Here is an 11,007-nt window from a genome sequence, read left to right as displayed (position 1 = left end):
GGCAGGTGAGAACGGGACCTTAGTTACGGGAAGATGCCCAGACAGACGCAGACGGGGGAGTAAACTGTTTATTGCAACACAAGCGGGTAAGGTCTGTCTCTGCTGCCCAGGGGCTCTACACCTCTCTTGCCGCACAGCTCCTCAGGACATCGTCCACAAGCCTTCCCACGAACGCCCTCCTTTCTGACGCAGGCGGCTGGGGCTCGCCTCCGACAGGCTTTACACGCAGTGATCTGCGCCGGGCTCCTGTCTGGGCAGGGGGCTTGGGACCCGCTGGAGGGACGGGCTGGCGGGACCACTGCGGGCCCATGGAGGAGAGGGCGTCCTTAGCGGGACAGCACTGCTTCGGATCTCGTGGTGTGTCTGGTTTTGTGACACCCCTCCCGGAACTCGGTTCGGGGGACAGTGCAGGCCCACGTTGACAGATCCGCTGCAATACAGAGTCGACTGTGCGACGTGACCTGGTCCTTACACTCAAAGGGCTGTCTAAGGACGTGTCAGAGTCAGCGTCGCTACTGACCCTCCTGGGCAGCCTGGCACCTTCCTGTCCCCGCTCATGCTGGGGGAAGGTGTGGCCTTCCTCCAGATCTGATCCCGCTCTGCTGCATCACCCTGATATCAGGGAGATCCTGGAGCTCTTGGGTGGAGGTGGGCAAGCTGGGCTTCGAGCCTGCAGCAGCGGCTGGGCCAGGCGAGAAGTGTTGATGGCCCCCGGCGGTCTGGGGGCATCCTTCAACTTGGTCAGGTGTTGCTGAAGCCTTTCCTGAGAAGGAGACACCAGGTTGTGGCTCGCTGTTGCCTGGACAAGCGCTCGCACCCCTGCGTGCCGAGGCTTCACGCGGGCGCAGGCCAGGGCTCTGCTTCAGCCGTGCCACGAGGGCAGAAGAGAAAGGCTTCCCTCGGGACTCTGCGTGGCTGCCCATGCCCACCCCAGCACCTCGCGCCGGCTCAGCTCCGAGCCCGGTAGTCCTTTCCCCGCCACACCGCCCGGCCCCCCCAGCACAGCCCTCGCCTCTGCTGCACTGACCGCCTCCCCAGCACGCAGCAAGTGAAGCCCCAGCCCTCGGCACCGTGCCGCTGACCGGTGCCCACCAACGCTCGGCTTTGCCTACCTCTTCTCGCCTGGACACTTGCTGGGCGCGCAGCTTGAGCGTGGTCAGGTACTGCCTGTACTCGTTGAACTCCTTCAGAGTGCAGACCACCTCTGGAGAGAGGAGGGGAGAAACCCCCAAGAACAGTCAAGCCAGCAGACTGCCTTCCCCGAAAGAGCCCCAGCCCAGCCGAGGGGAGCTGCTCCTCTGCAGGAGGGGGATCCCTGCTCCCAGGGAACCGCTTCTATCAGCCCGATGACGTCCAAACCTACTCTGCCCTCACTGGTGACCAGGCCCTTTCTCTGCAGCCTCTGCAAGTTGTCTTTGCGCTTGTGATACTCCTGCAGATACGGGTCGTGCAGGCTGTTGTACTCCGTGCGCAGCAGGCGACAGTAGGGATCTCCCAGGTCGTAAAAGCCTGAGGGCCGTTGAAGCTGTAAGAACCATGTTCCAGAGCATGAACAGGGCAGGAGAGAGCAGCAGGGACGAACGCCCTCCCGAGCTCCTCACGCACACAGGGTGGCATTGCCAAACCTGCGAGGTGTAGACTACTTCCTGGCTTATTTCCCACTCCGAGAAAAGATCTCTCTACTTTGGAGACTCTCCAAGGGAGGAGAAGCCCTGTGCCTACATCCTCCTGTCTGGTGGCTATCCCCTCTTGCTGTAGGAAGACGAGGGGCTGTTTACTACGGGGGGGAGAGAGTTGTACCCACTGCTGCACCTGTGAGGAGCTCAGCGGAAATGCTGCCTACAGCCATGTCTTCTCCTCTGGCAATTCACTCTGATTGCACCAATGGGCCTGTGCTCCCCAGAGGTGCCAAGCTGTCCTTGTGGAAAGGTAAAGGGAGTCTGAAGACCTGACAGCAACGCTCTTCTCCACCCAGCTCTGGGCAGCGTGCAGCTCTGCTATGGGCAGCTCTCCTTTCTCTCGGCACCACGGCGCCAGGAGCTTCCCTCGACTCCCCAGCCCTGTCCGATCGAAGGGCTGCAGCCCCCGCCATAGCGCAGGTGGCCACAAGGACTTCTCTGAACGATGGGGACCCCACAAAAGGGGAGAGCTTTTCTACCCTTTCCTGCTGCCTTTACCTTTTCCCCCAGCTTTGCTCGGCACTTTGCCTACTCGCTACCCTGAGCCAGCATTTCGACAAATGTTGATGAAATGCTGTCCTTTGTGGGAACTTTGCTCATTATAACGTACCAAAACACACCTCCATCCCAGAGGCTACCCGCCTCCAAGGTGCGACCACTCCTCGTTGAGTACACCAATCATAATAAAAGTATTCATGACTCAGGTCACTCAAACTCCACTTTGAAGATAAAAAATAGTATAAAAATAGCCCGAGAGAGGGGGGATATCAGGGAAGTCACCATCGTGAACAAGGCGAGGAGGACTCCATCACCGACTTCCGGGATCAGTCGACGGGCTGAGCCTTCCTTCCCCCCCACAGGGACGCCTTTGGTAAGACTTGGACTATACCGAGTGCTTCCTCGGGAAACTTAGAAATCTCTCTAGAGAATCTCTCTCCTACAGTTGTAGCCAGGCTGTACTGTTTATAACTTTGTCGCGCGTTTTGTATATTGAACAATACCTTTCTTTGCACGTGCTTTGCAGACAGTGTGTTTCTCACCGGCAATCCTAAGAACCTATAGATGTGTTGTTTAAATAAACTGCACTGTTTAAGCAGCTAGTCGTTCCGGTTTCTCACTGAACGCGACCAAAGACTCGAGAGTGGCCGTGCTAGTTCATGAGCACGACTAGGCTGAAGGTGCAGTCCACTATTAGTGTTTCCAAATCGTAAGAGTTTAATACATATTAAACGCGACTGGACTGCTAGTGGCGAATTGGGCATCACTCTGAATTTAAACCTGGCCGCACTTAGCCTCCCACCTCGGTGAGGAGTGTTAGAACGCAAGGGGGTCTATTTTCTGCCAAAACCGCTTTGCCCCTTTCACGCAACACTCCCATATCAAAGGAGCCAACCTGCTGCAAGCTGCTCTGTCGCACCTACAGAGGATACAGAGCTAAACCAGCTTTCAGCTACCTTTTTGCCCAAGCAATTCAGTTTTAGACTTTTGGCTTCAGCAGTCCCCGGTCTGGCCCCTCTTTCAGCCTCCTCCAGGGACCCAAGAGTGGCCGCCGATGCGCTGAGGGTGAGGATGCTCATCAAGGCTGGCAGCCGGGAAAGCGGAGCAGGGAAGTATTGCTATCTGTCATCGAATTTAAAGTTAACCATGGCTCTGTAGTTAATCAAGTTTTATGTACTGGCTCCATAGTGTGGTGGTGCAGCTCCCCACCCCCGCCATCCTTCAGGCCACTCGGTACTTGGCGTGATCTCCCTCCCAGCCTGGGCCGCAGAACGTGACACAACGGTGTAACATGAAAGAGAAGGTAGAGAGCCACAGAGCAGAGCACAGTAGTGTGCCCAGTCCCCACGGCTCCTCCTGTTTGAAGATGATAACCTCAATGGATCGCTCCTGACACCGTATGGATCGTGGCCACAGGGCGGGGAGTACCAGGACCCTGAAGGCCTACCAAGCTCTGGTGGTGCGTAACCATCGTCCGAGTCGGGCCGGAGTGGAAAAGTACCTGACAAAAGTCAATTGTCTTGGATCCTGTAGGTAGCGATTCTAGTAAAGACCCTTTGAGCTCTTCTGGATCGCAGCGGGCTGTGGCCAGTAACCGCCCTGAGTTGAGGTACCTCTCAGGCTGATGCCTCGAGGCTGGGGCGGGAGAAGACCCTTCAACTGTCGCCCGTTGAGGAACGCCGAGGCATCGTGAGTATTTACCCTAAATCTGAGAAAGGGAAATTTTAGCTATAGGCTAGTCTCTCTCTCTCTCACCCACCTCTCCACCTGTATGCAGTGAGATACACATTAGCTGTATGGATGGGGATGCTCTTCTGTCCACCCATGCGTGTGCAGGACCTGAAAGCGGCACCTTTTGGCTCACTGGCATTGCCTGCTATTAAGAAATTCCCGACGGCAGACCTGTACGTGTGTGTGCTTAGATATTATTCAATTATTTTGTTTGCTCACTTTGTGAATCCCTAAGTCAGTTAATGGTTAAATGCTGCTAAAATTCAACCTCTCAATCTACCTTACATCATTAATAACTTTTGCTAAATCATAACCGTGTCAAGTATTTTCATCCGCGACACAATAGTTAAGGATGACTGTAGGTAGTTGCTAAGGAGAGGATCAAAGGGAATTGTTTGAAGGAACATCTGTAGCCTAATTATTTGGTCTACCTGGGACACTAAGACCTTAACTGAACATCTAATCAAGATGTTTCTCCCAACAATGCCACTTTGGCAGTGAATACCCAAGTCCAGGTGTCCTTGACTGAACCGTCTTCACGATAATACTAAAAAACACAGCTGCAGGCCAAGAAGCCCCTTGCCCAGGTGAAGACCCTTCCTCCAGGCAGGAGCAGTGATTGAAGATATGAGACTGGTGTGTAAATTCCTGAGCAGCCCTTGTAACTGGGAGTGTTCTGCCTTGTGACTTTGGTGTCTAAATACATGGAGGAAACCGGCATGGGCTGTGCTTGATGTGTGGGGATCCACCGAGCACCGGGGCCTGAATAAAATGCAGAGTCTGCATCAGTGGACAAGGGAAGAGCTACGGATATCATCTATCTGGACTTCTGCAAGGCCTTTGACATGGTCCCTGACAACATCCTTCTCTCTAAGTTGGAGAGATACGCATTTGATGGGCGGACTGTTCAGTGGGTAAGGAACTGGCTGGGTGGTCGCATCCAGAGGGTGGTGGTCAATGGCTCGATGTCCAGTTGGAGAGGAGTGACAGGTGGTGTCCCTCAGGGTTCTGTACTGGGACCAGTGCTGTTTAATATCTTCATCAATGATTTAGACAGTGGGATCAAGTGCACCCTCATCAAGTTTGCAGGTGACACCAAGCTGAGTGGTGCGGTCGACATGCCAGAGGGACGGGTTGTCATCCAGAGGGACCTGGACAAGCCAGAGAGGTGGGCCTGAGTGAACCTCATGAAATTCAAGAAGGCCGAGTGCAAGGTCCTGCACTTGGGTCGGGACAATCCTCCTTATCAATACAGGCTGGGGGTTGATGTGATAGAGCAGCCCTGCGGAAAAGGACTTGGGGGTGCTGGTTGATGAAAAGCTGAACATGAGCCAACGATGTGCACTTGCAGCCCAGAAGGCCAATCCCATCCTGGGCTGCATCAAAAGAAGCGTGGCCAGCAGGTCGAGAGAGGTGATTCTCCCCCTCTACTCTGCTCTCGTGAGACCCCACCTGGAGTACTGCCATTTAACCACAAAATTTAACACACCAAATGAGCGTTTAATTTCTACTCGGGGCTTTCATCAGGAAGTGAAAATCTAATCATGGATTTTCAAAGCATCTTATCAACACTGGGGATCCCTCCCGCAACAGAGAACGTGAGGTTGGCTGAGCCCAGCCTAAACAGAACCCAGCAGCCGCGCAGTGCTGGGAAAGGTCTTGCGCATCCCCATGCACTTCTCCTGGTCGATGAAGAGCGAGTTGGCTTTGACGGCCAGGTCATGCTGCAAGATCGACTTGGCATGAGCCAACATTTGCAGGGTGTCCTCGGTGTCTCTCAGCTGCTGCTGAAGGCTCTGGACCGTCTCGTCGATTTCGTGGACCTCATTGACAAGGCTGGAAAACAGCAAGGAACCCTGATTAATGGTCCCATCACGTGGGTGGTTTCGAGCCTGGTCCTGCTGACGGGCGCCTTGGGCACAGGATTTCCCCCTTCAGCACGCTCAGACTAACTCGGACCCCCCGTTTCTGGCAGATGCATGGGAAAGCTGAGGGCAGAGCTCCTCCAGACCTCAGCGGGGAGGCATGGCTAAGTCTGCGCGAAGGCTTTGGCAACGTGCAGGCACGTCTCCCAGAGCAGCTCGTGCCACCGAGAAGAGGGATGAGCAGCTGTGGTGTCCTGTTCCCCTTTGGTTTTGCAGGTTTGTTGGGTCCCCCTCCTGGATTTCCCTGTGCAGGGGTCCTGCCCACACCCACGGATGCACACACAGCGAAACAGCTGGGAGAGGCAAAAATTGAATGGGAAACAAGCGGAGGATGGAGAAAACAACGGTGTGCGAGATGCTAAACAGGCTCTGGGGCTGGGTTTCACTTGCTTCTAAAAGGCTCCATCTGGAGTCTTGCCCAGCAGGCTCCCCGGAGGAGGTGTGAAGTTTGGGGTGCCTCACAGGGGGTGCTGCTGGGCACTCAGGGCAGCCTGCTCCTCCACAGCCCCTCGGGGTGCAATCCCACAGAGCTCACAATGTCCTTGAAAGGGTTTGTCCCCAGGGGAGGTGAGGACAGCCCTTACTCCTTCTCCAGAGGGTGCACCCTTCCTGGAGGTTCCCCAAAAGGAAGGACCTAAGTGCTCTCAGCGCAAGCCTTTTGGAGAGTAAAGGCTTATCCTAAAAAACTGAGCACATCCAACTGCTGGGAAGCAGGCAGGAGAGAAGATGAGGTTTACCCAAGTGGGAAAAACCCAGCCCCTCACGGGGTGGCATCAGGCCATGGTGTACAGCCATGGTGTACAGCCTCCTTTGTGGGTGCAGAGCTCTCCCAGCACCCAAAGGCTGGGATACCTGCTCATTCCTTTTGATTAGAGCAGAGCCCTTCTGGAAGGACTATTTAGGAAAAACATCCCATGACTAGTTTTGTCATCCAGTGATGTTCCTGAGTGCTACTACCCGGGACTCCTCAAGGACCCTGCCGGCCCCGTGCTCCTGCCTTACCGGAGCTGGGCAGTGTCCCGGCACAGCTCCATGTTTGGTCTCCATGTGCGCTCTTCCAGCCGGGCCTGAGCCACTTTGAACGGAGGTCCTTGGTCCCTCATGGCTTTTTGGATGGCTTCCATGTTCATCTCCATTTGGAAGATTTCCCGCAGCGTCTGCCGTAAAAAAGAAACACATGCATGAATGAAAAAATACCTTCTCAAGTGACAACATAATTTCCTTTTTCTCCTGTCCGTCTGCAGAAAAAACAAGCCTGTCTTTGCTGTTGCTGTCACGTCAGAGGAGGTGTTGGAGCAGTGATGGACACAGTGAGTTACCAGCTTCCCAAAGCTACTGCTTGCAGAAACTGATCATCCATCAATAGCAACTCAGAGAGGGAAGGTTATTCATGCATGAAAAATTTTCATTTTTCACTGAAGGACGTGGCACCAGCCCGCAACGCTGCCAGCCCAGTCTCCGCTCAGTGAATCAATACGGTGTGGAGCACTTTTCAGGAGGCTTTCCATGAGACCCACTGGTCCGAGCCAGGTGCCCGTCACTGATCTCCTCTTCCTCTGCTTGGCAGAGCAATCACACGGATACCCGTGCAGCAACCACAGAGCACTGAGAGTGAAAGCACGTCCTTGGGGGAGAAGCAAGCCTGCAAACCCCCCGGCAGGCAGCCCAGCAGAGGCCCAGCAAAGACTCTCTGCAGGGCAGCCAGCGCTTCTGAAGTAACTCCCAGGAGATGAAACCAGCAGTGGCCTTTTCTGCTGGAAATCCCTGTGCTGCCAGGCTGTCAGCTAGGATGCGCTAGCAAAAGACAGGATCCCTTGAGATGAAATCACAGTGCCAGCTCCTCCTGCTCCAAGAAGAAAGTCCCCAGGACTTGGAGTTTCTAACAGAAAACGACGCTATAACCAGCTTCCTGCGGCCACCGTTTCTCTCCTTGGGCCAGGTCTGCGTGGAGGGTCCTGCTTCGGAGGTGTCCCTGGGAAGTGACAGTGTCACACCCAAAGGGAGGGGTTCAGGCTACCTTGGCCAGGTGGGTCTGAATCTTGCTCTTGGCGTCGGCTGTCTCGGCGATGCGGCTGGTGAAGGCGACGTTCACCCTGTTGAACTGGCACCGCATCTCGTTGGCCGTCACCTCCAGCAGGTTCCTGGTGTTGTCCCGCAGCTTGGCAGAGGCCGCCCATTCGCTCTGGGAGCGGAGGATGTTGCCGTCTGTGAACTTGGCCCAGGACTCCGGCACCGAGATCCTGGGAGGAAGGAGAGGCCCCTGGTAAGCCCGTGCTGCTGAAGCTGGACGTGGGCAGGCAAGGACCCTGCCAGGGAGCAGCGTGGGTCAAATGTAGTTTTAATCTGTGCTTTTATTTTGACCATAGGCTGTGTTTTAGCCCCAGCCGGCAGCTAGGACCATGCAGCCACTTGTGCAGTTCTCCCCCTTTCCTCCAGAAGGGCAAGGAGAAGAAGGAGAAGAGGAGGGGAAAGGGAAGGGAAGGGAGAACTTGTGTGTGGAGATAAAAGACAGTTAAATAGAAGAACAATAACAGAAAGGAAAAGAACAGCAACAATAGAATAAGAATGAGAATAATAATGATGATAATAATAATAATGATAATAGAGCAGAGAGAAATGGCCTCTCTGAAGCCGGTGTCTCCAGGCAGGACGGACCTGCCTTTACAGTGGGCTGGGGACCAGCAGCTCCCTGCCAGGGAAAGGCACCGCGCATCCCCGGGACAGCTTGCTGCTCGCGTGCCACCCGGCGTGCACTCACGTGGCATCGACCCGCTCCACCCCTCGGTAGTAGCTGATGCCGTGGGAGGTGTTCCTCAGGTGGTGGCACTTGTCCTCGATGCGGTGGGCCACCTGCTTGTTGGCCAGGTCTCTCTCCAGCTCGTGCTGGGCCACCCTGTTGGACCTTCAACATGCAAACAACAGCCATCAGTGGGGATGTACGGGTGGAACGGCTTCTTCCCCGTTCCACTTCCCCGCGGCTCCCGCCCAGGCAGCTCTGTCCTCCCATGAGCATCACCGCCCGCTTCCCATGGAGCCTGCGTGGGTTTTACAGCTGCGGGGTGTGGGTAGAGGTCGGGGTCTGCGGGGGGTTCACATCCCAACTGCAAAGGCCCATCAGCCCTACAGCATGAGATAAGGAGCTTCTCCTTACGCGAGCTGGGCTTTTGCCTTATCCAGGTACTGCTGCATCCTCTCCTGGCACGACCTGATGACATCCACTTCCTGGGCAAAGGCAAAACATGTAATGATGTCATCTCTTTTATTAGACCAATTAATAGAGCTGCTGCGTGGGGGAACACCGTCCCCTGGCCCAGCAGGTTTTGGGGGTTGGAAGGGTTGAGCACCTCGCCAGCAGTAAAGAGCCAGGTAGGGAACAAGGCTGCAAAGCCTCCTCGGGGCAGTTTACGTAAAAATAGCTTTCACACATGATCTGAGATGCCAAGCTTACTGTGAAGAGCTGTTTCTCCACGTCATCATGGACGAGGTCGATGCCCATCCTCTTCTCCCGCTGAAGCAAGCACTCCTGAGCGACCTGTTGGGGACATGCCATGACTGTTGGCTGCAGGGGCAGGGTTCTCTAGAGGGACGGGCCCCATCTCAAGATGGGAAGAAAAGGGAAGAAAAAAGTGCCCCGGGCAGCTGGTTTAGCTGACAATGAGCAGCCGAGCTGCAACATCAGCGTTAAAGCAACATGAGGGAGCACACGTGTCCCTGGTGCAACTGCAACTGAATGCAGGGCCCTGTGTCAGCCTTGATGCTGACCTCACCAGAGCCTTGTAGCAAGACGTGGGCTTGTGTCTCCCAAACCAGGATTTTGGATGTGCCGCTTATAAAAATATTTGGTTCTGATGGGCTCAGAATGTGCTGATAGGAGATGAAGCAGATGGCAAGGGATTTGTTGATCACTAACTAATGGTCTCTTCCTAAAAGCTTTCTAGATGTTACGGAGCTGCAGTGAAACTTAACTGGACGTATGAGTGGCTGCAGATGTTTCAGCAGTGGGCTGCAGCTTGCAGGCCACTGCACAGGGTGCTTACCTGGAGAGGGGCCTCCGTCTCGGCCAAGGCTCTCTCCAGCCTTTTCTTCATGTCCGTGAGGGCGTTGGTCTCCCCGATCATCTCACCCAGCTCACGGCAGAGCTCCGATTTCCAAAATCCAATATCATTGGCACGAACTCCCAGGTTTTTGGTGCTTTCCCCTTGTGTCTTCTCTGTCTGCTGATATTTATCCTGAATCATGCGGGAGGTATCAACTCTCAGACGCTCCGCGTTGTGCTGGCAAGTTTCTGACTCTTTGTAGTTGGTCAGGTTGGACCTGTGCCAGTCCTCAGGGGTGTACCGGGTGATGAAGGTTGTTCTGTTGGCAATGACAGGAAGCTTCTTGCTGGCGATCATCCCCTGGGAACTTTTGGAAAAGGGAGCCAAAGTTGGGTTGATGGCAGCTGGTTTGTAGTAGGTGCTGGGCATCCAGGGGAGGCTGGAGCTCTGAGGCAGCGGGTAGTAAGGAAAACGGGCCTTATAGCTTGAAGCCATGGCACTGATGGCAGGCAGAAACTTGCTAGGTGTTGATCGTGGAAGGGTGTACGTTGCCGTTAAGGGAGATCGACCAGGCTGCATTCTTGAACACTGCTCTTCAGGTACGTGTCCTGCACAGAGGAGCAGAGAGAAGACAACCGCACTCAGTAAGCTCCTGCACTTGCCTTCCTTCTTACAGCAACACGTGCAACTTGCAACACAAACAGCGATGCACACAGCACCTACACATTGCCTGCACAGGCCTAAAAGTCTTCAAAGCAAATCCCTTCTGACAGCGTCCCAAGCATTTGTATCTAGAGAAAGATCTGACTTTGTTGTTCATATCTAGCATCAGGTCTTGAAATGGGGAAAAAACCAAATCATGGCTGCTCAAGAGAGTGACAGATATTGTGCCCTCATTTTCCTTCAGTCTGTCAGTCCCGTGAAACTGTAGCTGCTGATTCTCTGCTGTTCATCTGCTTCTTTTGGCTGGGTTTGGTATCTGCTGATCTTCTAGTACTCCACATGTCATTTTCTCTTTCAAAGTGCCATTACCAGCCCCAAGAGCTGCGCCCCTTTGGACACACAGCTGCTACCAGCCCAGCGCGATTTGTGGGTGAGGGACTCCATCCTCATCCCCTCCATATTCACTTGCATTAA

The 11,007-nt window shown here is 54.5% G+C and overlaps 1 protein-coding gene across 1 annotated transcript; it reads right to left on the bottom strand.

Annotated features, from left to right (window-relative positions):
- Positions 1-5,349: 5,349 nt before the first annotated feature.
- Positions 5,350-10,449, bottom strand: LOC141738294 (tektin-3-like). Its single transcript, XM_074573503.1, has 7 exons — positions 9,871-10,449; positions 9,282-9,365; positions 8,985-9,055; positions 8,592-8,735; positions 7,851-8,073; positions 6,836-6,990; positions 5,350-5,744 (listed from the first exon to the last, which is right to left on the bottom strand). Exons 1-7 carry the CDS (start codon positions 10,447-10,449, stop codon positions 5,528-5,530), a joined length of 1,473 nt encoding a protein of 490 aa, XP_074429604.1. The 3' UTR covers positions 5,350-5,527.
- Positions 10,450-11,007: the final 558 nt, after the last annotated feature.

Source organism: Larus michahellis, chromosome 2, assembly GCF_964199755.1.
Source record: "Larus michahellis chromosome 2, bLarMic1.1, whole genome shotgun sequence".
NCBI lineage: Eukaryota > Metazoa > Chordata > Aves > Charadriiformes > Laridae > Larus > Larus michahellis.
This window is presented reverse-complemented; position numbering and strand designations above follow the sequence as displayed.